We start from the raw sequence: 25,568 nt of genomic DNA on the forward strand, positions 1-25,568 counted from the left end.
ACCTGAATTTCAGTGTTTCAATAGGGCTTTTAAAAATATCAGCTAAATATACTGCTCAAAAAAATTAAGGGAACACTAAAATAACACATCCTAGATCTCAATTAATAAAAATCTTTGAAATCAGTTGAAAATCTCTCATTTCTACCTGTTGTCTGTTCCATTTGCACAAGAGCAGTTGAAATTGATTCACAATCAGTGTTGCTTCCTATCTGAACACGAGGTGTGGATGACTTGGAGTTACATTGTGTTGTTTAAATGTTCCCTTTATTTTTTTGAGCAGTGTAGTTAAAACACTTTGTTCAAAAAGTATATATTATATTATGATAATTATATTGTATTATATTATATATTGCTCAAGTAATTATGCATGAGGAAATTTTTATGGTATAACAAAATACATTCTTTCATTTAAAAAAAGGAATAAATTAAGGACTGGCTCAGTTCAATTTGAAACATTAGACATTTTTTTTAATGTTTAAAAAAAAGAAATTAAATAGAGAGCCAAACAGAATATTATTGAGCCCATGTTTGGACAAGGTTTCTAGCTTTGTAGTGAACACATGCTGTAACGCGACCGGAGAGTGCCCAAGTTTCCACAACATCATTGAGCTTGTCAGTTAAACTGTCAGCGGTGTGTCTATCCGACATGTTCGTCGTAATCAGCACTGCAGATTTTAGCTGCCAGTTCTCGTCAGTGTAGTGGCACGTCACAGTAATGTAACTTTCTGTTGTTAGAGCCGTCCAACAATCTGTTGTAAGGGCTACAGTAGTAGCAGTTGATAGCTTTGTTTTTAGCTCACTCGTATTTTTTTGTAGCGAGCTTCGAAAACGCTCGCCTTCCCAGTGTAGCTGTGATTTTAGGTTGACCAGGTGCACTGGTGATATGCAGGACAGCTGCATGCATGGTGTTCAAATGATAATTGAGTGAGCTAGTGGAACGTTGTAACGCTTTGGTGGTGGCTATATCAGTATCCACTCCAACCCGGATAGAACAGAGTCTTGTAACTGAGTTCAGGGGATGAGTCGTGGAGGAGGGAGGAGGCCAGAAACAAACGCGGCAGTCGTGTTTACTACAAGAAGCCTAGTTTATTTGGCACAGTCTGGGCTCCAGCTCTACGGAACCATCCATACATGAACGAAAATCACCGTTACAAGCTCTCTTGCGTTACTCAATGAAAACAACATAAATGAGCAAGGGCCAAGCAGTCTGTCGGTGAGTCGTACCAAGGGAAAAACTAACAAAAATCTCTCTGCGCGCTGCGTACTGATGCAGGCGCACTCACTGTTTCTTAAAGAGACAGTGTACAGTTCTGACTGTTACATATTTCCCCCAGGCCATTTAAAGGCTGTCCCCAGCCGTCGCCCTAGGAGCAGGTGACGTCATTACCACACATAGCAACATAACATGGGAACCTCTGCTAAAACGTACAGAAGATAATATGCAAATACTAGACATACATGTCAGCAAAGCATACACTCCGATAAAAACAAAAATGCAGACAATGCAGTAAAAGATCAGAGTACAGAACACACCCCCCCCTTTTTTTTCTTTCCACAAGAGGTCCAAACAGGAACCAAACAATGAAACCAGTATATGAACAGTAACCAATCAAACATCACCTAATGTACCCCCCCGAGTGTGATATTCAAAAGTCCAGTCTATGAGTGTGGTGGGGGTTGGTCCACTTAGTCTCCGACCACCCTGAAGTGATCCTAGGAACTCCCCTAGGACGTAGTGAGTACTGTGTACCAGTCCAATCTGTATCATGGTCGTGTGAGTCAGGGTGTGGAGCTCTAAATTCTGAGTCAGTGCCAGAGTAGTCAGCACATGAATCTGGGGCCTCCTGAGTACAGGGCCACGTGTCATGGGCGTACTCCACCTGTGGGGCAGACATGTCACAGGGCTGATAGCTGTCCTCATCCCCGGAACTGTCTGTCAGATCTGTCGGACCTTCAGACGCCTGAGCAACTGTCGGTGTCTGCTGGCTGTGACGGCGCTGTGCCATCGACTCCCATGTGTGAAAGGGCTGAATATTGACAACATGAAACACTCCTGCATCTTCTCCTGTGTCCACTCTCTCCAATCTATAATTCACATTCGAGAGTTTATGAGATACACGGAATGGGCCAGCGTATACAGGAGCTAATTTAGCAGTGAAATTAGCAAGTGCATCAGATTTGGGGTGTGTTTTCACCTTAACCAGGTAATTCACATAGAAGGACACCTCACAACGCTTTCGGTCATAATACTGCTTCCTCCGGACGTGGCTGGCTTCCAGAGTAGCATGAGCATGGTCGTGTGCCTCACGTATAGACGCCCTTATGTTTTCTGGGTATGGAACGGCTGGGTCATCTATTTCATCTGGGGAAGGCTGGGTGATTAGGTCAAGAGGGGTGTCCAGTTCACGGCCGTAGAGCAGCATTGATGGGCTGTGCCCTGTGCTTTCGTGAGGTGCAGTGCGTAATGCAAAACAGATTTGGGGTATGTACTTGTCCCAAGAAGTATGCTTGTCACCCACGTATGAGCGAATGGATGTTTTCAACGTGCGGTTGACCCTCTCTGTCGCATTAGTTTGCGGGTGATAAGCTGTAGTCAACCTGTGTTCGGTCCCGAGCGCAGACACCACTTGTTCGAAGAAGACACTTATGAATGGGGACCCTCGGTCAGAGATCAGGTAGGTTGGAGTGCCGTGCCGCGCAAACACCTCACTCATGAACCTGCTGGCTGCAACCTGTGCGGTGGCTTCTCGGACAGCTGAGATTTCCACCCATTTGGTGAAATAATCAACAAAAACAAGAATGTACATGTCTCCGCAGGGCGTGCGGGGTAAAGGACCTACAAAATCTACTCCTGCGTACTCCCATGGCTTCTTGGGCCGAATAGGTACCATAAGGCCGGCAGGCTTCCTCTGACAGGGTTTTGAAAGTTGACAAACCGTGCAGGAAGCAACATATTTTTTGACATCCGCAGGCATCTTGGGCCAGAAGAATCTGAGACGAAGCCGGGCTAAGGTCTTTGTTGTCCCCAGGTGGCCAGCTGTTGGGTGATCATGGTAGTACTTCATCAGCATACCTCTTGGGGCCAAAGAGGCAAAGAGTTTCAGTTGCTTCATGGGGTGTAGCACACATGCTGCCTTCGGGTCATTGTAGAAGAGCAAACCATCATGGACACTGTACCTTTGGGTCTCATCCCCTTCATGCACATCAGGAGCACTTTCGAGGTTGCGTAGTAATTCGCCAGTAGTTGGGTCTTCCAACTGCAGGTGTCGTAGGTGCTCCTTATTAGTGGGCATGACCGGCGTTAGGGCACGGAGATCCAGGCTGCCGATAACAGCAAAGTCAGGTAGGATTTTCATTTCTTCACCTTCACAGGGCATAGGGTTGCGCGACAAAGCATTAGGCACTTTGTTTTGCGGACCCGGCTTGTGGACCACACTAAAGTCAAAATCTTGGAGCAGTAAGGACCACCTGGCGAGTCTCGCTGATGGATTGGGCCGAGACATTAGCCACCTTAGGCTGCTGTGGTCAGTGATGATGGTCACGTGAAGACCTTCAACATATGGCCTAAAATATTCTAGTGCCCAAATAACAGCTAAACACTCCTTTTCTGGGGTGGAGTATGGCTTTTCAGCTTTGTGGAGGGCACGGCTCGCATATGCGACTGCAACGTCATGCCCTTCCTCATCTTTTTGCATCAATGCGGCGCCAAGGCCAGCATCAGATGCATCCGTGTGGATGAAAAAGGGACTGTCAAAATCAGGGAACCTTAAAATGGGCGCAGAAGTTAAGCAGCTTTTTAGGAAATTAATAGCTGCATCGCACTTTCTGTCCCAGACGAATGGAGAGTCATGTCTTGTGAGAGCAAACAGAGGCTCAGCGTGCCGTGCATAGTCCTGGATGAAGCGACGATAGTAGCTTGTAAGCCCCAGGAACTGCCTGACTTGCTTCACTGTGCTTGGAGTTTTGAAGTCAACCACCGCCTTCACTTTTTCCCGGTCTGGTAAAATGCCTGAAGGGGTAACACGGTACCCAAGGAAAGTGAGTTATTTTAGGCAAAACTGACACTTCTTCAATTTCAGGGAAAGACCTGTGGAGTCGAGTCTAGTGAGAACCACCCGCAAATCCTCCAGATGATGTTCAAACGTTGGAGAGGCAATGACAATGTCATCCAGGTAAACAACGCAGCTCTTGTATGTGAGTCCAGCAAGAACGTTGTTCATTAATCTTTGGAACGTTGCGGGGGCGTTTCGCAAGCCGAATGGGAGGACCCGGAACTGGAATAGGCCACAATGCGAGATGAACACTGTCTTGGGTCTTGACTCCTTTTCAACAGAAACTTGCCAGTAGCCTCGAGCAAGGTCTAGGGTGGTGATAAATCTCCCCCTGGCAAGGAAATCTAGAGATTCATCAACTCTAGAGAGTGGGTATGAGTCTTTAACTGTTAGTTGGTTAAGGCTCCTGTAATCCACACAAAATCTGGGTTCTGAACCCGATCGACTTACAATAACTACAGGTGCTGCCCAAGGACCAGAAGCTGGTTCTATTATTCCATCATGTAGCATTGTTTTGAATAGTTCCTCAATTATGTGTTTCTTTGCCGGGGAGGAACGATACGGTGGTAGGTTAACTGGTTTTGCATCAGCTGTATCAATAGTGTGTTCAGTCAGTGATGTGTGCCCTACATGGCCGTCAAACATGTGGCTAAAGCTTTCCATGAGATTCTGTAGTTTGACTTTGTCATTTGCTTCCAAGCAGGCACTCTCGATTTTCTCAAGTAGAGCTTCCGGTGAGACATCCATGTTCATTAAATTTTCCACTTCAAGGTCGTCCTCCACAAAATCTTCTACTTCAGAACCGTCAGAGTACCTGGGTGAATCATCTAAAACAACAGTTCTGGACGGGATATGTACGCTAACGGAGGCTCGCTGCATAAAATCCATGCCCAATACGAGTAGCACAACCTGCTAACTAATATCCAGTCTTGACAGTGTAGACAGCTTCATACAGACAGATCAAAGTAACATTTAATGAACAGACCACGGACGATTTTGATCGCTGCGACAGGTAATGTTTTGTAGATCCCGGTTCGGGTAACTTGTAGCCAAATTGTATCAGATAGCGACAAGTTTAACTCACGTCGTACGTCAAACAAAATGTTGAATTGTTATTATTATACGATATACTATTATTCTGTATTATAAAAACGTTAGCTACTTACCCTTTAGCATCAAGATTTGGCCAGCGAATAACTCCCCTTTCCACAGAATCCAGTATGCGTGTACTGCAGAATAGTCTTCTGTATTTTTTGGGTCAAAGTTTTTGATGTCTTTAATATGTACAATATTTTTTACTCCGTCGTCGATGTATTGTACGTAGGCAAACATTTTATTAATGCGAAAAAATCTTAAGGAAAGAACAAGGAAAAATATGAGAGAGCTAGGTGGCTAACAAACTTGTAATGGTATTCGAACGCAGCCTCCATTCGAACAATTCTGAGGCTCGCGCAGCTCATCAGTGCAGGACATTAAAGTATGACACGGTGATGCGATTTTATAGCCAGCAATAATGAGGACACACAGACACATACATATATAATTATGCTGTGTGTGTGTGCGTGCGTGTGAATATGTGTATATATATTAGTGGTGGGCCGTTAACGCCGATAACGGCCGACCACTAATTAAATTTTACTCGCTTGCAGACCGTTTTTATCTGTATATATATTCATGAACATTTACCTGACACATTTTAATGTTGCTTTGTGTTTCAGCAACATTAACGCTCGCGGCGTGTCAATATTTAACTGAATTATGTTTATCAAGCTGGAAAATATTGAAATGGACCTTGAACCCACTAAACATTAGACGTCTTATGGACGTGCAGATCAAGTCTATATTGCGTCCGTCGGTCCAAGACCAATTCTGGACTTCTACTCGACGTGCAAACTAGGTCCGTTATTTGGACGTCTAACTATGACCCCACTTGGACGTCGATATGCAGTTAAACACTTGAACGTCGGAATTTCAACGTCACGGAGACGTCTAAGAAGGGTACAGAAATGTACATGATACATAATATTTGTTTTTTTTATATTAATGAACATTTCTAAATGTTGAGTAAAGCGGTATGAGAAAATTTGTCTTTTGGGCGATAAACACTTTTGCTCGACTCCGTCAACCTAAAACTCCATGTCCTCAATGGTGCAGCCTGTGAACTGTAATAAATCCATATTATTATACATTATTTAATGTAGACACGTATAAGAAAATGTATGTATTATCAAAATATTTGTTTATTTATAATATTTATGTATAACTATTATGTTAAATACAATCAATTGACTATGATACAAAAGTGAGCCTACATAAAAAGCTCGAGCGAGTTGCCTCGCGCATTTAGGAGTTTAAATTAAAAAGAAATCCGTTACTTTTTACAGTTATTTACTGGCGATTTCAAGGTAACATTAACAACTGGTCTTTAACAAACCTCAAAATATTAACCTAAAATGTTTATATGTTGTAGTAACAGATCAATAGATATAATCACATTACCTTGTACTTTTGTAATGGATTTTTGTAAGGTTTGTTACGTTTTAACGTTAGCCAAAAGGCTAGCTAGCTACTCACGTATTGGATGGAATTTACCACAGACATTACTACTTTTATAAGTTGGCGTTTTGGCCAGTGATCAATAAAAATGAAGGTGGAAAGAAATTGGAAATGCCATTCATGTGATTTATTTGTAAAGCATATACAATTGTAACGTGTGTAACTGGTGCCAGAAGGTGGCGGACCTGTTTATTGTTCCCGTTCATCTTTCTGAAGTTCGTTAGGCTCAGCAGATTTGAACCTTACACTTTTGTATACGTTTCCAGTTATCTGCTGCGACGGAAAGGAAGCTAGGAAAATTTACCAGGACAAAATGCTACCTTCTAAAATGGCACTAGTTGTGCACAGAAACTATGAATCCCCATGGAAATTGTGTTTTAAGAAAGCATTTCCTTCGATATTACAGCTCTATTTAGAAATAGCTGTTGGTAGGCTTATAAAAACGATGTCTAAAAGGAGTCAACGTTTTACGCAAAAAAGACCTACACAAGACTTCATTTGGACTAGAAATGGCCCTTATCCGGACGTCCGGGGGTCGTCGATACACGACGTGCAGAAGACGTCGGAAAAAAGACGTCATCTGGCGTCACAGTCTGCACCTTCAGGGGACCAAAATCCGACGTGCAAAAATGACTTGGAAAAGACGTCGTTTCAACGTATCTTTGCGCAGTGGGAAAGTGCCGTACAAGTGCTTTAATTCCACCTTGTATAGGTGTATGAACCCTGCAAACATGAATTGGCCGATCGCGCTGAAGCGCAGCGCACGCGCGAAGTTACAAAATTCGACAGGTGCACGACCGCGCGAGGCACTCGCGCACGGGCGGAGCCTCAGCGATTACGTAATTTTCGCCGCGCGGACCCTCGCCGCTCGCGGCGCGTCAATATTTAACTTAATTATGTTTATCATGCTGGAAAATATTGAAATGGACCTTGAAAGTGCCGTACAAGTGCTTTAATTCCACCTTGTATAGGTGTATGAACCCTGCAAACATGACTTTGTCGATCGCGCTGAAGCGCAGCGCGCGCGAAGTTACAAAATTCGAGAGGTGCACGACCGTGCGAGGCACTCGCGCACGGGCGGAGCCTCAGCGATTACGTAATTTTCGCCGCGCCTTGAAAGTGCCGTACAAGTGCTTTAATTCCACCTTGTATAGGTGTATGAACCCTGCAAACAGGACTTTGTCGATCGCGCTGAAGCGCAGCGCGCGCGAAGTTACAAAATTCGAGAGGTGCACGACCGCGCGAGGCACTCGCGCACGGGCGGAGCCTCAGCGATTACGTAATTTTCGCCGCGCGGACCCTCGCGCCGCTCGCGGCGTGTCAATATTTAACTTAATTATGTTTATCATGCTGGAAAATATTGAAATGGACCTTGAAAGTGCCGTACAAGTGCTTTAATTCCACCTTGTATAGGTGTATGAACCCTGCAAACATGACTTTGTCGATCGCGCTGAAGCGCGGCGCGCGCGCGAAGTTGCAAAATTCGAGAGGTGCACGACCTCGTGCAGCGACAGCGCGCGAGGCACTCGCGCACGGGCGGAGCCTCAGCGATTACGTCATTTTCGCCGCGCGGACCCTCGCGCCGCTCGCGGCGCGTCAAGTATAAACCAGGCTTCAAGTATAAACCAGCTTAAAGCCTGCCCTGCTGGAAAAACCAGCTCATACCATCTTAAGCTGGTCAAGCTGGTTAACCAGCTTGACCAGCTTAAGCTGTGTTTTGGAACCTGGTAGCTGGTTTGTAGCTGGTAGCTGGTTAAACCATTCAAAACCAGCTGTTAGCTGGTTCATAGGTGGTAGCTGGTTTATAGCTGGTTACACCATCTTAAACCATCTTGTTGCTGGTGGGTGGTTTTACTGTCCAAAACCAGCTTGTACCTGGTATTCTGTAAAATAACTAGTATTTTAAATTTACAATTAACCTTTGATAGCTTGTTGCAGAACTGTCAAGTGACCAGAATATTATACAATGTGCCTCAACCATGGTCGTGGATTTTCTGTCTGGAACATTTTGATGTTTTCCTAAATGACAATTAAATTAGGCATGCTGGAGGAGAGCAACACGAAAACAAGCAGGGAATGTTTAAACATGTGCACACCTGCCCTAACACCTATGCTTTACTGTTAATAGACCAGTTTGCAAAATAGGCAAGAAACAAAGACAATTTTAAGACAACTCAAAAATATTTATTTTTCTTAATTTACTGAGAAATTATTATAACAGCTGCTTTAATAAAATGCTATTTGTACAAACGACATTTTAAACAAGTAATATAATTTTATCAAATAATAAATCATGTACTTATTGATTTTGTTTTTTTTGTTTTTTGTTGATGTCTTGGATTTTTTCTGTAACATAACGTCCAAATTTTCCTGCTCTGGTCCTTAGCTCGAACTCTTCCAGGTTTTTTGTCTCGAGCCACTTTTGGAAGCAATCTTTAACAAAACAAAATAAAGCAAAATGTCATGAGAAAACTTTAATATGCATAAAATATGCATGTTACTGCACAACAATAAAATCATATAGTTTTCTAAAGACTTCAACAACTATTTACTTGAAACAAAGTACAAATCATTTACTTGCATGTATAGGCCTTCTCAGAGGAGCTAAACTCCTAAATGTGAGGTATAAACTTCTAGCCTATATGAAGACTAGATAACCTGCTCAAAGGCCACATGACTATTATTATGAACAGTTTTATTAAATGTCAACATTTTGCACAGAAGATATGTATAAGATTATTAGCAGGTCATTGAGAAATTTTAATAAAATTCAAGTGTCCTGGTCCAAAAGAGACACATGTAATATTTCATGCAGCAGTAATATCCTCCATCATTTTCAGATTAGTATTCTTTATCAACATTCTTACTTACTTTTTAGTGCTCTTAATTTGTGAGGGGTTAGAGGGGGCCTGGGGGTTGTCTTTGTTGTTGGACAACTTTTACCCTCCAGACTCCGGTTGGCCAAAATGTTTGTGCCCCAAATGCACACTGCCAGCTCCTTCACAAACAAGCTGTCCTTGCTGTTTCCTTGGACTCTCTTCCACTGATTTGTATTGATGTAAATTCCTTCACCAATGTGCGTCTGTGTGAAATTTTATTTTATTTCACGATTATATGTAAATCATATCAGTATAATCAAAGACAATACCACCGTTACTGTACATTTATAATTAAATCTAAAATACCCTTTCTTCTTCTGAAGCTTGCTCTTTCTGTTGGCTTATTTCTACTGCAAATATAAAATAATTTAATAATTATTACCTTACTTTTGGTAAATGACAGTTGTAGAATGATTAAATAGTACAATATTATTGTGCATGTCTCTTATCTCTTATCAGAGATAGGATGAATGTATAAGTGTAACCAAGTCATTCATGTTTTATTAGCAATATACTTACCAACTGTTGCTTGAGGAGTGTTTAATGGGGGTGACAAGTTGGATTGCCCTGAAATGTATAATATAATGATAATAAATCTTCAGTACAAGTTTGTATCACAGATTAAATGAACATTAACTAGGGCTTTTTTATTAGACAATAGGTAGACGCAACAAGCTGTTAGTGTTATATGCAACAAAACCACAAACACCTTCTCAAGCAAAACAGATAATGTTCAAAATATAATAACAACAGTAATAGTAATAGCAGTATAACTGAAAGGTCTTACTAATTGTTTGAGGGGTGTCCATAAAATCAGGAAGGCTGTTATTCTCTATAACATAAATGAGACCTTAAATGTAATTCACTGTCATTACATTCAATAAATAGTACAGCTTTAAATTCCAGTTTAGATAAAATGATAACGATTGTTTTGTGTTTTGTGAGGCAGCCTTTTAGGAAAGAAGGGTGAGTGTTACAAACTTACCAGGAAGGATTTTGGAGACCAAACACTTTTGGAGTTCAGTGTTCAATTTTCTCAGTTGTTCCAGTTCACTAATGGCTTCTTGATATTTATGCCCAAGTACTGTGTGCTTCTTCTTTAAGAAAGCATTTCCTTCGATATTACAGCTCTATTTAGAAATAGCTGTTGGTAGGCTTATAAAAACGATGTCTAAAAGGAGTCAACGTTTTACGCAAAAAAGACCTACACAATGACTTCATTTGGACTAGAATTGGCCCTTATCCGGACGTCCCGGGGTCGTCGATACACGACGTGCGGAAGATGTCGGAAAAAAGACGTCATCTGGCGTCACAGTCTGCACCTTCAGGGGACCAAAATCCGACGTGCAAAAATGACTTGGAAAAGACGTCGTTTCAACGTATCTTTGCGCAGTGGGTCGCGCCGCTCGCGGCGCGTCAAGTATAAACCAGGCTTTAACCAGGCTTAAACCAGGCTTCAAGTATAAACCAGGCTTCACGCGCTGTTGATTCGCGAGATCGTGCACCTCTCGAATTTTGTAACTTCGCGCGCGCCGCGCCTCAGCGCAATGAACAAAGTCATGTTTGCAGGGTTCATACACCTTTATATGGTGGAATTCAAGCACTTGTACGTCCCTTTCAAGGTCCAGTTCAATATTTTCAAATAATTCGCTTTTTATCACAGTATTTAATGGATGTTTATTTTCAAAACGCTCAATCTTAACGTCTTCACGATAACTGTTCAGTCAGACAGCTATTTGTTGTGAAACGAAGTAGTTACAATTTCAAACATTTTCAAGTACTTTAGCCTAAATTCCAGCACTTTTCAAACCTGGAACACAATGCAACTTTAAAATTCGTCAGGTAAATGTTTTCCTTTCTTTTCTGCGCTCCAGATTTCTGTATTTACTTTAACTATCCACCACTGTATTTCCCGCTGTTGGGCGGGTACCAGCCGGTTACGGCAGGTGCTGGATCAAACCATTTTCCAGTGGGAGGCGGGGGTGTATGCACTTAATGGAAAATATGCAGATAGGTAAAAAAACATATATATTTTAGCAATTGAGCTTATTTTGAGTACAGAATTTTATATTAATGAAAGATTTCAAGATTATTTAAAATTATAGACTTTAAATAAAAAATAAATTGCTGGGCTCTTTGATGGGCCCCCCTGGCCCTGGGGCCCGGAACAACAGACCCGGTTGTCCCCCCCTGTCGACGGGGCTGCTCCTGAGCCGGGCCTGTCGTGCTCAGAGCCGGTCCGTACAGGGAGGCGCTCTATCGTGTTTAACAGTAAAGTACGGGGACGTAGAAGCGTAGAAACGAGTTATTATGGCTTGAGAACGTAATTAAAGTGAGGAAGCGAGCGGGGGTCTAACCGCGGGGATGTAACTCGATAATGTTCCCTCGCCTCAATTACCCCGTTACCACGTGTTACTGAGTTGATTTAAATATTCAGATTTACTAGTGATTTAAGTGAGTATCCACAGTATACGTGGCGAGCTGTGTTTTTTTTTCTTCTTTCCAGAGAGGTTCCACGAGTCTGTTCAGTTCACGGATCATTTTCTGAAAAAGCTGCGAGATCCCCGCTGGCCATGGATCTGGATCTGGACCTGAATCTTGTGGATCCGTCAGATCAAAGGCTTCTGAACCACGTGAAGACGAGACGCTGGACCAACGTGGTCAACGTTGTCTTGAAAGACGCTCCGACAGGAGTGCCATATTATTACTTAGAACATTCTCACTGAAATCATCCACGTTTGACGAATTATAAGATTATAGAGAGAAACAAATATTGCATGAATGTTCATCCCATAGAGTAAATATTTGATAGGAGCAACTTTGGCAATAATTACATCGTTGTGTCTCTTTGGGGTAGACACGATCAGCTGTCGGTCATTCTACAGACCTATAGAGTTGGGTCTGGACTTTGACTGAAGCGATGTGAGATATTAACCTGGTGTCCGGGCTTTGGCCTGTTTGAAGACTGTTCCAGGTTGTAGTGTTCTATCTGACTGTGACGGGTCCTTTCTTAAGCCACTCAGCACTGGTAAGAAGATCCTTTAGGGCAGAGGTGGCCAACCCGTCATAGACCAAGAGCAACTTTTCTTACTGTGTTACGGCAAAGAGCCACATCGTACATGGGTGAGTGTAGATTGTTGAGCGGGGGGGTGTGGCGAGTGTAAATTATTAGCTGTGAAGACAGTCAAATGCGTGTTTTCCACTACGCCGGTTTTAAAAGTATTAGCGGCTCGCTAGGCTTGTAAACTAACCGCGCACCACGAAAATGTAGCAGTGTGTCGCCCCGTTTGTGCAGGTGAGCCCGCAGACCGGCTGGGGAGCCGCATGAAACCAGGCAAAGAGCCGCATGCGGCTCGCGAGCCGCGGGTTGGCCACCCCTGCTTTAGGGGTTACCGTGTATGGTTGTAACATGGGGAGAGTTGTAAGACCATCAGTTCCACCGATCATGGATAAGATAGGAGTCATATGATCATTTCAGTATTTACCCAATTCCTCCCTGATCCCACATGGTGGATATCAAAGCTGTAAACAGGCACATGCAAATTCCATAGAGAAAAAACTGATTTTGAGGTGAGAAAGTAAACTTCTGAATCAAGACTATATTTTGTTTAGTAATTAATTATACTATTGCAGATAAAACCATATGAATTATATAACATTAAACTGTAGTTTCTCAGGTAAATTGTGATGGATTTTTCCCCTGTTAATTTCAAATTACCTCGGTAATACAGCTAGTTAAACAATGGCTGAAAGGGGTGGGGTGTATTTTAACACATCTTTAAAAAGTGTTACAACCATCACTTTACATACAACTAAGAAAACTTTCTTTATTTTAATAATTTTACAAAATGCCTGTGTAGTGGACAAGTAAGACTGACAGGTGTGTTTGCAAATGTTTTTTCTTTTTTAAAGCATTTGATCACAAAGAAGTACAAGTCAGTCAGATAAGTTGCGAAGGCACATGGTATCTGCCATGTAACACACACACATTGATATTGTTTGTTATTTTACATACATGTTCTTTACACAGGTACATTGTTCATTGTTCATTCGCATACATATTGTTAAATATGTTTGTTCTAGTACACTAATTTTCACACACACACACACATACACACACACACACACACACACACACACACTTCTGAGTAAAACAAAGTGAATGATTTATGGTCAGTCACAGAGAGAGAGACATTGTTCTGGATTGTTATTTTATTTTTAAAAACTATTTTTGAAGTATTTTGCATGGTGTGGCCTCTGTTTTTGCTTCTTTTGTCTAATTGTTCCAACTTACCCCAGCATGTGTTTATAACCTATCCTGGTAGTGGGGTAGGTTGTAACAAGGGAACACCATGTATTTGACATCAACTCGCGAGGGCTGTAATATTTGAATTGAGGTTTGAATTGGTGCCATTTGTAGTAAACAAATATCTGTACTTTGTATAAAAGTTTAAGAACTCTAGCTCATTTTGCTGAAGACAGTCTTCCCATTAAATATGTTAGAATTGTGTAGTGCTCCGTTGAGAAGGGGGTTTATACTGAAACAATCAAAAACTGGGTCACAAATCCTTCACTCCTACCACATTATAATGAGAATTATTGGAAAATATTTAATACATTACTATGTAGCTGAGTTACAGCTATATAAAGCCTAAAGTTACAAAGTAACTGATGGGGGGGGGGGGGGGGTTGTTTCTAGGTTATGAAAACATTTGGGTCTAAAACAAAATTTCACAAGAAATAATGTAGCAGACTTTGTCAGGTCTGATGAACATTTTGATATGATTAAAACAAGGTCATTTCACATAACTGTCTTGCACATTGTCCTTATATGATCATGCATATTTCAGGCCTTTCCTTTAATAATTAAGATAATTTTCATTTCATTAAATGACAAACTGTAGGTTCTACAGTCATGAATTTTACAAATGTGAAATGTATTGATACCACAGAACCACAGCATAGTCTGTTAGAGACATTAAACCAGTGGAACGTTTTAATCACGGTTTAAGTGATCTTCAGAACCACCTAAGTTCATTCAGTGACTTCATACGCTAGCATGCTACCTTGGCAGGATTATCTTTGGCATGAAGACAAACAAAAGCTTCCTGCCTAATCATGTTTTAGAATAGTGCCTAATTTGTGTCAGAGCATGTCAGAACAAGAACTGAAATTCATTTATTAATTTATGTGAATTAAGCACCTCTTGTTTGTGTAATAAAATAAAATGATTGGCGGCCTACACATTCAGGCCTTTAGGGAGTTACCCAGCAAGTGGCTCTGGAAGTTCCTGACAGACTGAAACAGTTCTTGGTTGTGATTTCCTTGAGCAGCTCATCCAACCGCACGTGTGAGGAGGTTCACTCCCAAACAACCCTGATCTGCCAATCACAGGGACACCAGAAGGACAACAAACCACCTGAGACGAGCAGAGCACATCGCAAAATCGGGTGGAGACGGCAGATGACAACAATAATAATAATGACATAACAGTAATGACATCATAATTATAATGACATCATAATGACATCATAATTAGGTTAATAATAATAATAATAGTTTGTTGCTAATTGGTGATCCACTTACCAGACTCCAGGCTAAAAAAAAAAGATTTAAAATTTAAAAATGTTTCTATGTTCACAACACATCGACTTTCTCACCTAAGATGAAGGTCAGGCTGTTGAATCAGTGTGTTCGGCGTTCAGCTGCCCCACCTGCTCCGATTCTCCGGCCTGCACTGAGCCCGTCTCCGCTCATCACGTCCTCTCACAGCACCTCTTCATCCTAATACTTCCTTCCACACACTCCTGTCTGTCAGCCCAACTCTACAAGAAATCTACACAATCTAGACGACGTGTGTGTAACTGCAGAGACGCCGTATGCATAAGACAACCTGTCTCGCCACTCTTAACACAACCACCCACCATCTGTCTCCAACAGCTGAGACGTTATTTAAACCCCCTGAGATAATCTGTTCTTCTGAACTCTTCTGAACTCTTCTGCACTTCTTTCCTACAGTTCTGGCAACATTTCCATCATAAACAACTCCTTGAGTTTTACCATCACAGATGTCTCTCCTTTTACCTCTGATTTACATTTACATTACCTTTACATTTACATTTACATTACCTTTACATTTACATTACATTTACATTTACATTTACATTTACATTACCTTTACATTTACATTACATTTACATTTACATTTACATTTACATTTACATTTACATTTACATTTACTTTACATTTACATTACATTTACATTTACATTACCTTTACATTTACATTACATTTAGCAGACGCTCATATGCAGATCGACTTTCTTTCATTGTTCATCATTCTCCCTCCTTCCATCTTCACTGCAGTTGCCCCTATATTAAAGATCATTTCTTTTTGACACCTTATATGTGGGTCAAGGCCAGTTAACAAGGCCTTGGTCTAATCTAAGCAACTACTGCCCCGTCCCTAATCTTCTAGTTTTGACCAAAATCTTTATGACAGTTGTTGCCAGTAAACTCCAGGTCTAAACATCAGGTTAACGATCATTTTGTCGTGCTGAACCCGAGTGCCATCTTGGACTCTGTATGTCACTCCATCCATTCAGGACTAGACTGGTGTCATTCCGGGTTGAGCCACAGCCCTGTGGGCTCGTGCATATTGGAAACACTGTCAGCTTCCAGTGGTGTAATGAAACATTAGTTGCCTTCTGCATGGGAAGACTGACGATCACTGCACTCAACTGGGTCAATGCGGTTACGTTTAAAGGAGGTGGGGAGATGTTATTAAACTTTAACTCTCTTGCTTTTCTCCCTCTGCTCTGGTGTGGTTCCTCACTCTCTCACTCACTCCTCTTGCTCAGCTCCTTCTGACGTTGTCACCATGTGGATCAACGGTAGCAGCAACGTTAGCAGCGCGGAGCAGAACGGGACGCTGCCCGGGGACGAGGCCGTCAAGCAGGCACTGAGCAAGGCCATGGGGGCCACGCTGGTGCTGGTGGTGTTCTGTATGGGCTGCTCGGTGGAGGTGCGGAAGGCATGGGACCACCTACGGCACCCGAGGGGCGTCCTGGTGGGTCTGCTGTGCCAGTTTGGCGTGATGCCCCTCACTTCCTACCTACTGGCACTGGGGTTAAAGCTCACGCCCATGCAGGCTGTCGCCGTGGTTATTCTGGGCTCCTGCCCCGGGGGCATCATCTCCAACATCATCACCTACTGGCTGGATGGGGACATGAACCTCAGGTGTGTGTGTGTGTGTGTGTGTGTGTGTGTGTGTGTGTGTGTGTGTGTGTGTGTGTGTGTGTGTGTGTGTGTGTGTGTGTGAGTGAGTGTGCTGGGGTGGTGTGTTAAGTTCAGTGTGAGTGAGTGTAGCAGGTTGGTGGTGTGTATTTTGTAAATCAGCATAAAAAGAGAATAAAAATGTTACTGTGGCACAGATTTGGAATAATTTAATACTATAAATTCTCTTTCACTGTAAGACAGATTAGCATGTAAAATACTTTATGTTGAAAATGAATTGAAAGTCATACTGGCTGGTGTTGGGGTCCGTAACAAACGCTTCGCATTTTCAGAAAGACAGACGTGATTAAAACCTCCACCTTTTTCAGCATCACCATGACGAGTATCTCCACCCTGCTGGGTTTCGGTGCTTTGCCTCTATGTCTGTACATCTACACTAGAAGTTGGGTCCAATCAGGAAGAATCCAGATTCCTTATCTCAACATTGGTAAAGTACACCACACACACACACACACACACACACACACACACACACACACACACACACACATTCATTCATGTATTTATTTATTTTCCCAGCAGGAGCTTTAGGTGAAATAAACATCCTTCATTTTTAAAATCCTGGCACACTTTTAATAATCACACTATTGAGTTTTTTTCCATGGCAACATACATGGTTTCTGAAATAGGAAGTCAGGATCTGAGAAGTGAAGTAGTGTGTTTATTGATATTAGCCACACACCCATTTCAGTTTCAAAGCAGTTATACACTAAACAGGTTATTTGTTATTTTGTTGATCCTATTCATATTGAATGCATTTTACATGTTGTTTTAAGTTCTCATGCTCATAAAAGGCATTCTTAGGTTTATGTTCATATATGCGATGGTCACAATCTACCACAAAATAAGTAAAATGTGAAGTTACAGTTGCCAACCACATTTGAGTGCCATAATCCTGTGTGTTTACAGCAATCACCTTCATCAGTCTGATTATCCCCGTGGCCTTTGGGGTCGCGGTCAATTACAAGTGGCCAAACGTAGCAAGAATCATTGTGAAGGTAACAGCTCAAAAACACAACCCCACAAACGCAACAGTGTGAAAGTACATAACCTGAACTCGTTTTCTCTCTCAATGTCTCTCCTTCTCCCCCATATCCTATCTCTCTCACCCCAACCCCCACTCCACTGTGTCCTCTCTCTTTCTCCTTTCTCTCTCTCTCCTCTTTCTCTCTCTTCTCTCTCTCTCCCACTCTCTCTCCCTCTCTCTTCTCTCTCTCTGCCCCTCTCTCTTCTCTCTCTCCCCCCCCCTCTCCTCTCCTCTCTCTCCCACTCTCTCTCTCTCCCCTATCTCTCTTCTCCCTCTCTCTCTCTCTCTCTCTCTCTCTCTCTTTCTCTCTCTCCCACTCTCTCCCCTCTCTTCTCTCAATTCAATTCAATAAACAATAAACAAACATAAATAATTAATTAATAATACCATCAGTGGAAAATACATGTTTTACATTAAATAATTAAAATAAATAAAATAAAAGAGGTTTACAAAATCATACACATTAATACTAACAATGATAATGAACTAATTAATAAAGTTGTAATGATTAGTAGGGATTAGTGTGACTGGTTGTCTCTCAGGTTGTGACAGGCTGTGATGTAGAGAGCTGAGAGTGTGATGAGGTCATTCTTCTCTCCTAATATATAACTGAGCTTCTCTGTGTTAGTGAGGTCTATGAACTCAGGACAGACACGGATCACTCTCTGATAGTATTTCTCTCTGAGGGAGGAGTATCTGGTACACTCAGTCAGGAAGTGCAGCTCTGTCTCCACCACTGACCCATCACAGTGAGAGCACAGTCTCTCTCTGTCTCTCTCTCCCCTCTCTCTCTCTCCCACTGTCTCTCTCCCCCCCTCTCTCTCTCCCTCTCTCCCTCTCCCTCTCTCTCTCTCTCAATTAAATTAAATTAAATTCAATTCAAGGTGCTTTATTGGCATGACAAATATTGCTTCATTTGTACTGCCAAAGTGCCTGAATACTTACAATACTAGTAACACTGAACACTTACAATACTAGTAACACTGAACACTTACAATACTAGTAACACTGAACACTTACAATATTAGTAACACTGAACACTGAAACAGATAAAATTTGGGCTCATAGCTCTAAACACTGCAAAATTAAGGATTAAACAACAGGTAAAATAAATATATACATACACATAAATACATTTCCCTCATTAAATAACAAAATCAGAAGTCGAAATCAAATAATACACGCATAAGGGGGTAAGAAGGGGAACCACATGTATATTTACATATATCAAAGACGTGTGTGTGTGTGTGTGTGTGTGTGTGTGTGTGTATGCGTATATGTGTGTATGTGTGTGTGTGTGTGTGTGTGTATGTATATATGTGTGTGTGTGTGTGTGTGTATGTATATATATGTGTGTGTGTGTGTGTGTGTGTGTGTGTGTGTGTGTGTGTGTGTGTGTGTGTGTGTATGTGTGCGCATATCTCTCCCCCCCCCCCCCCCCCCCCCCCCCTCTCTCTCTCTATCTCTCTAGGTTGGTTCACTGGTAGGTGGGCTACTGATTATGAGTCTCAGTATTACCAGTGTTCTGCTGTGGAATGTGAAGTGGAACTTAAGCTCCTCTCTCTTTCTTGTCGGAGGCATTTTCCCCATGATGGGCTTCGTGGCGGGATTCATCATCGCTGCTGCACTACGACAACCCTGGAACCGGTCAGAAAGCACCGTGCTCTAATGGACTAGCATACACACTATGACATTATGAGCCTTGTGTGCTTAAAACATAACTCAAATTCCATGTTAACTTCTAACTCTAGCAAATCAATACTGTGGTCTATTTAAATCTACACTACTAGTGTTTTATTTATAACCTACGCTGGTAAGAAATGATTTATAGCTAGACTTTGTCCTAGTATGTATCAAAAAGGCTGTGAGGTCAGACAGGCAATGAGGTCATAAAGGCAGTGAGGTCAAACAGACTGCGTGGTGTGATGTGATGTCATAAAGGCAATGTCAGACAGACTGTGAGGTCAGACTTGCTCTGAGGTAATAAAGGCAGTGAGGTCAGAGAGAGTGTGAGGTCAGACATGATGTGATGTCATAAAGGTTGTCTCCTCTTAAATCAAAAGTCATGTAGCATATGTGTAACTGTAATTTCAGGTGCAGGACCATTGCCATGGAGACAGGAGCTCAAAACATGAACATCTTTTCCACCTTGCTGCATCTGTTTTTCTCTGTGGAGCAGTTAGCAGAAGTCATCATTCTCCCTATAACGTACGGCTACGTCCAGCTGTTTGGGGGCGTCCTGATGGTCATAGGTGGGCACATCACACTCTCACTCCTGCCCAATGCACAACGAGTTTTCATAGGAGCCATTTTTAGAATCTTTTTTGTCCTAAAGTCTTTCAGATGTATAAGAAGCTCTCGGGTAAGAAGCACTCCATCACCCCCAGGAAGAAACAGAGGTTCCCCCGTGCACAGCATCCGCAGGGAGAAATCAACACTGTCTTCAGGCATGACTCTACCTGTGAACCAGAGGGGGGCCACAGAGCAAATGACACAAGTTAAATGTTAAATCAGATCAACTTTGGAGAACAGAGGCATGTTGCTCTTTTGTTGTGAGTCCTGGCCACAAAGCATTGCTCATCTTTTCGGTTTGCTCGGAAGAAAATGATGAGCCTGAGTTCTGAAACTCAATGGTGGAGTCACCACACAGTTCCTCGGTCACACACCCCTGACTCAGCACAGAAGAGCTTGATACTTACATTTTTATTAAACAAAAAAACTTGCTAGAAACATCATGGCACAACTATAACTATAACATGGCACAACTATATGCTCCTCACTCTACGGCTTTGACGCAGTTGAGACTTGTATAACGTTTTATTTTGCTGTAAATAATTGTAGATTATTAATGCCAATTTAAACTAATTGGGTCTGACAGTATATGTAATTGTTATTACTGTTTTGACTTGTATCCCGTCTGTGATGGTTCATTCAACTGGTGTGTGTGTGTGAGAGAGAGAGAGAGAGAGAGAGAGAGAGAAGCATTTCTTACTCAAGCAGATATGTATTTTAAGTGCATGATGTTGGTTTAAGTTATTTAACCAAATTTAGATCTGTGTGAGAAAATGAAAACAGTAAGAAATGTTATATGAGGTGGTGTGAGAAATGTTAATGTTTAACGGGCTGTTTTACTGCTAACAGCTCCAAGCCAATGTAAGTCACATGGTTTTAGAGGTCCGTAATTAACAGTACACACATTTGATTTGTTTTTAACTGCAGATGGCATGATTTTAAATTGGTTTAATTTCCTGATTGGACTGTTTCTGTAAATGACCCTAAGCTCCATATGTTTATGACTGAACAAATGACGAAGATGATTTGTGATATTGTTTTGAATCCCTGAGGGCCGTGTGGATGAGTCAACAGGTCAGAGTCCACTGTTCTGGTCCAGTGCACGTATGCGTGTGCACGTGTGTCTGTGTTGTTCCTATCGTGGGTGTTGAGTTTGCAGCTCAGGTGCATGTGTGCAGCCTTACTGTCATCTGAGCAGTAACCATAATGTACATTCAACTATAAAAAGTAAGAAGACCTGGTTTGTCTCTATGAACACACCCATTTCCAGTTTTTAGCTGATGCTTGTATCAAAATTGTGAATGAATACATTCCGACCAAATACAGGAGACCAGCGGTGCCGTAACGGAGGGTTTTGAATTTGCAACCTTCTCATTTTTTTGTAGAGAATCTTAACCACTCAGCTCAGTACGGATAACTCAGAAGACAATTGCACCTCCACCCATTTCACCCATAATAAAGATGAGCATTTTGATGTTCCATCAAACTGTAAATATGAGGACAGCATGCATGATTTCACTTTAATGCTGCACATTTTCAGGACAAAAACATTTCTAAGGTGAATTAAACTGGTCAAAACTACTAGAGAATATCATTTGAGTTCGGGGTGGTTTGGACTGCCTGTAGTTGTCTCATTGCCCTGGTGCACATGGAGGACTTCATGTTTCTGCTCCAGGTGAGGAGCTGCTGCTCACGCTACAGTGGGCTAAGCACCACCTGCAGGTGTGAACACACCACTGATCCTGGTGCGTGTTGGAGATATGCTTCATCTCCAGCTGTTGTGATACGTTTAGCTGTAAGGCGACACTACCTTTAAAGTCAGTGTTGGGAATCATATTACACCACAAACCGTTAAATATGTACAGTATATGGGTGTGGGACCGTAGGACTAACCCTAACCATTCTTGGTTGGACGAAAAAGTTATAGGGAAAAAAAACCCTGTAAATACTTTAAACCAAACCACATAACAAAATTACAATACTGGCGCATAGTGAAACTGGTTATTTTCTACAAAATGATTGATTATTTAGGACAGATGGGTAGTTGGAGGTATGTATCACAATCAGAATTACAATTGCATGATTTTTTTGTTGTTGCTCGCCTACAATAATTTTAATCACAATGATTCATTGTTTTTTATGATTATAATTGTTGGTTATGGTAAACGTTACTAAGGGCTACAACTTTCTCCTCTTCTTTTACTGTGTCTTCAATCCTATTGGCTGGATCTGTAGTGAACCACCCAACTATATACTAGTTAATGGAATCAGGTGTTGCATCCCCACTGGGACTGTTGAGTAACAGTGAGGTTTTTCCAGTAGATGGTAACAGTATACATTTAGCTTTCAGACCAATATATTATTTTCCCACAGGATCCTATTCTCAGGCCTGTTATATAGAATGTGTTGTGTTTCAGAGAAATAAAAGTCCAGGTGCAATATGATCACCGATGTGCTGTTATCTGTTATGTGGATTGATTGTGCTATCATTAGGGCTTTGGTTTTGTTTAAACTCTTGTAAAAAGCGCTATATAAATAACATTTGATTGATTGATACTAGGAAAACAAAAACGTGCTTTTGCATAATGCCCTCACTGGAGTGACACTGCCCCGTCCAGCCTGTGTACCCCTTGGTCATGCTTGGTAACTGTCTAATCATTTGCCCTTTTCTACTTTTTCTCTCTGGAAAACCAGACTGCTAATTGGGCCGGGGTTAGGGCTGATGGATGAGTAAGGGATCGGCCACGCTTCATCTGTTTGGGGTTAACGTCTGATGGCGCGTTGACGACGTAAAACTACATTTCCCAGAGTTCCTCGCGCTTTCCTCCAATGACAACAAACGGGCTGAGGACCTGAGTGGAGCGGTTCGGTTTCACCCCAATATGAGGTAAAGCGTCCGACATGATCTGCGGCTCGCCCTCTAACACACACACACACACACACACACACACGGCCGTGTGAGGGGTGAGTTAAGCGTCGCGCTTCCGTTCGCGGTGTCTCTCTCTCTCCCGCCCGTTAAAAGTGTGAGGTGGGAGAGTTGTGTGAGGGAGCTAGCAGGCTAGCTAGCAGCGCGCGAGCCGGGGTGCGCGCGCGCGCCGCTGCCCCGGGTGTCGCGTGCGCGGGCTGCAGGGCGCGAGGCGCCACACCGACGCGTTTAGCAACTCTCCCCACACACAACACGCTGTTTTGGGGGTTTTAAACCAGGATGTGGTCGCACTGTTTCCACACAGCAGACACGGAACGGTGCTGCAGACCAACGTGCCCCAGTTTCACCCCCCAAACTTGAGCGAGTTGTGTGGACACGCAGCCCTGGTGACCGGATGTGGTGTGTCCTGTCTCGTTTATGTGAGGAGGGGCAGGGTGGACGGGGGTGGGAGACACAACGCGCCCTTTGAGGAGACTCGCTGTGGGACAAACAGAGACGCCCTGTAAAACAGGCTGTTTAGATGAAACTTGAAATGTCCCATATTTTGTCAGTTGATTGATTTTCACCGCAATCGAAATTTGTCCTCCGCATTTACCCATCTGTGCAGTTAGAACACACACACACTCACTAGTGATTTACTAGGGGGCTGTAGTACACACACACACACACACACACACTCACTAGTGATTTACTAGGGGGCTGTAGTACACACACACACACACACACACTCACTAGTGATTTACTAGGGGGCTGTAGTACACACACACACACACACACACACTCACTAGTGATTTACTAGGGGGCTGTAGTACACACACACACACTCACTAGTGATTACTTGGGGGCTGTAGTACACACACACACACTCATTAGTGATTACTAGGGGGCTGTAGTACACACACACTCACTAGTGATTACTAGGGGGCTGTAGTACACACACACACTAGTGATTACTAGGGGGCTGTAGTACACACACACACACACACACACACACTAGTGATTACTAGGGGGCTGTGGATCACACGTGCCCAGAGCGGTGGGCAGCCCTATCCCGGCGCTCGGGGAGCAGTTGGGGTTAGGTGCCTTGCTCAAGGTCACCTCAGTCATGGCCTCAGGTCTAGGAATCAAACCCACGACCCTCCGGTCACAAGACCAGTTCCCTACCACAGGACCATGGCTGCCCCGATGCGTCCCTGTACAACAGGCTGTGAGTGAATGCTGATGAGGTGAGTGTCTTACACAGGGCTCCATTCAGTTGGGCCTTCAGCCGCGGTCAGTACTGCGAGGGCGATGTCGGGCTGCGTGCCAACGCGAGGGTGTCTATTGGTCAGGCCTGGGATGTCCAGCAGGACTTAAGTGGTGTGACCTTTAGTTTCTGTGTGTGTGTGTGTGTGTGTGTGTGTGTGTGTGTGTGTGTGTGTGTGTGTGTGTGTGAAGCAGAAGACGTCTCGCGTATGCTTTTGTTCTTAACTGGCGGAACCGCGCCGTTGCGTTGCCCGAGGTTCAAACGTGTGCGTCACTGGGCCTCGGCTAACCCCGCCCCCTGCTTCCACAGGTGCGGCCGCGTGCGTCCGTAACCATGGCGCCAGGAGATATGGTGCCAGAGCATGGTAAACAGCAGCAGCTGAGCGAGAAGAGCGTCGGTGCGGCCGATGGACTCGGAGAGCGAGGCGGACGGCTCCTTCGTGTTTGAGGCCCAGGAGGCCTGGAAGGACTTTCACCGCTCGCTCCGACGCTTCTACGACAACGGAGAACTCTGCGACGTCACGCTCAAGGTAGCCATGGAAACCACACGGTTCTGCGTGGGCGAGAAAGTCTCTAGATCGGGTTTATTTATTTATTTCCTAGCTCCAACAAGGAGGCAGTATTTTCGGCACTGCGAGGACTGGGGAGTTCTCGTGTTCTTCTGCCCAAACTAAAAACCATTAGAAGACACCGTGTTTTTGAGTCAGTCTGGCTTTTTTGTAACAGTTTCTGTTCTAGTGTTTGTCCAGTAGCTTTTGTAATAACGTGTAATAGAGATTTTAGAGCTGCAGGTGGGAGATTTCATGTACTGTATATATTTTTTCGTTATTTTCCTTTTTGATTTTTATTCTTCTTTCTCTGTCCATCCCCTCTGCCATTTCTCTTCTCCACCTCCCCCCCGTCTGTCCTTCGCTGTCCTCTGCCTCCTTTTCTCCCTCTCCCTCTCTCCCTCCCTCTCCTCCCTCCTCTCTCTCTCTCTTCTGCAGGTGGGAGAACAAACTGATACCATGTCACAAGCTGGTCCTGGCCTGCGTTATTCCCTACTTCCGCGCATGTTTCATGTCCGACATGGCGGAGGCCAAGCAGGACCTGATTGAGATCCGCGACTTTGACGGGGACGCCATACACGACCTGGTGCGCTTCGCCTACTCCTCGCACCTCCGGCTGACGGTGGACAACGTGCAGCCGCTGCTGTACGCGCCTGCATCCTGCAGGTGGAGCTGGTGGCCCGGGCCTGCTGTGAGTACATGAAGGCCCACTTCCACCCCTCCAACTGCCTGGCCGTGCGCGCCTTCG

General features: G+C 43.3%; 2 protein-coding genes and 1 long non-coding RNA gene across 5 annotated transcripts in view; 2 read left to right on the forward strand and 1 right to left on the reverse strand.

Moving 5' to 3' along the window:
- Positions 1–8,927: 8,927 nt before the first annotated feature.
- Positions 8,928–10,586, reverse strand: LOC143490276 (uncharacterized). 2 transcript variants are annotated; one of them, XR_013124915.1, is made up of 6 exons: positions 10,473–10,586; positions 10,275–10,319; positions 10,007–10,054; positions 9,794–9,837; positions 9,480–9,690; positions 8,928–9,041 (listed from the first exon to the last, which is right to left on the reverse strand). It is a non-coding gene; the product is annotated as an uncharacterized LOC143490276 (long non-coding RNA). The 2 variants fall into 2 exon arrangements; XR_013124914.1 differs by lacking the exon at positions 8,928–9,041 and having other exon boundaries at positions 9,146–9,690.
- A 1,090-nt stretch (positions 10,587–11,676) lies between these two features.
- LOC143490274 (sodium-dependent organic anion transporter-like) lies at positions 11,677–22,512 on the forward strand. 2 transcript variants are annotated; one of them, XM_076988920.1, is made up of 8 exons: positions 11,677–11,724; positions 11,994–12,610; positions 16,347–16,725; positions 17,091–17,209; positions 17,692–17,780; positions 19,281–19,456; positions 19,904–20,061; positions 20,145–22,512. In XM_076988920.1, the coding sequence occupies exons 2-8, from the start codon at positions 12,607–12,609 to the stop codon at positions 20,309–20,311; spliced, it is 1,092 nt and encodes a 363-aa protein (XP_076845035.1). In that variant the 5' UTR covers positions 11,677–11,724; positions 11,994–12,606; the 3' UTR covers positions 20,312–22,512. The 2 variants fall into 2 exon arrangements, with proteins under 2 accessions (XP_076845035.1, XP_076845034.1); XM_076988919.1 differs by lacking the exons at positions 11,677–11,724; positions 11,994–12,610 and adding an exon at positions 16,081–16,255.
- Positions 22,513–24,606: 2,094 nt separating this feature from the next.
- Positions 24,607–25,568, forward strand: part of klhl8 (kelch-like family member 8) — a 12,040-nt gene continuing 11,078 nt past the window's right edge. Inside the window, 4 exon segments of the mRNA XM_076988838.1 lie at positions 24,607–24,659; positions 24,661–24,805; positions 25,266–25,467; positions 25,470–25,560. Of these exon segments, the coding sequence (XP_076844953.1) occupies positions 24,607–24,659; positions 24,661–24,805; positions 25,266–25,467; positions 25,470–25,560 (491 nt within the window).

The sequence above is a fragment of the Brachyhypopomus gauderio genome, unplaced genomic scaffold, assembly GCF_052324685.1.
Source record: "Brachyhypopomus gauderio isolate BG-103 unplaced genomic scaffold, BGAUD_0.2 sc64, whole genome shotgun sequence".
NCBI classification, from domain to species: Eukaryota; Metazoa; Chordata; class Actinopteri; order Gymnotiformes; family Hypopomidae; genus Brachyhypopomus; species Brachyhypopomus gauderio.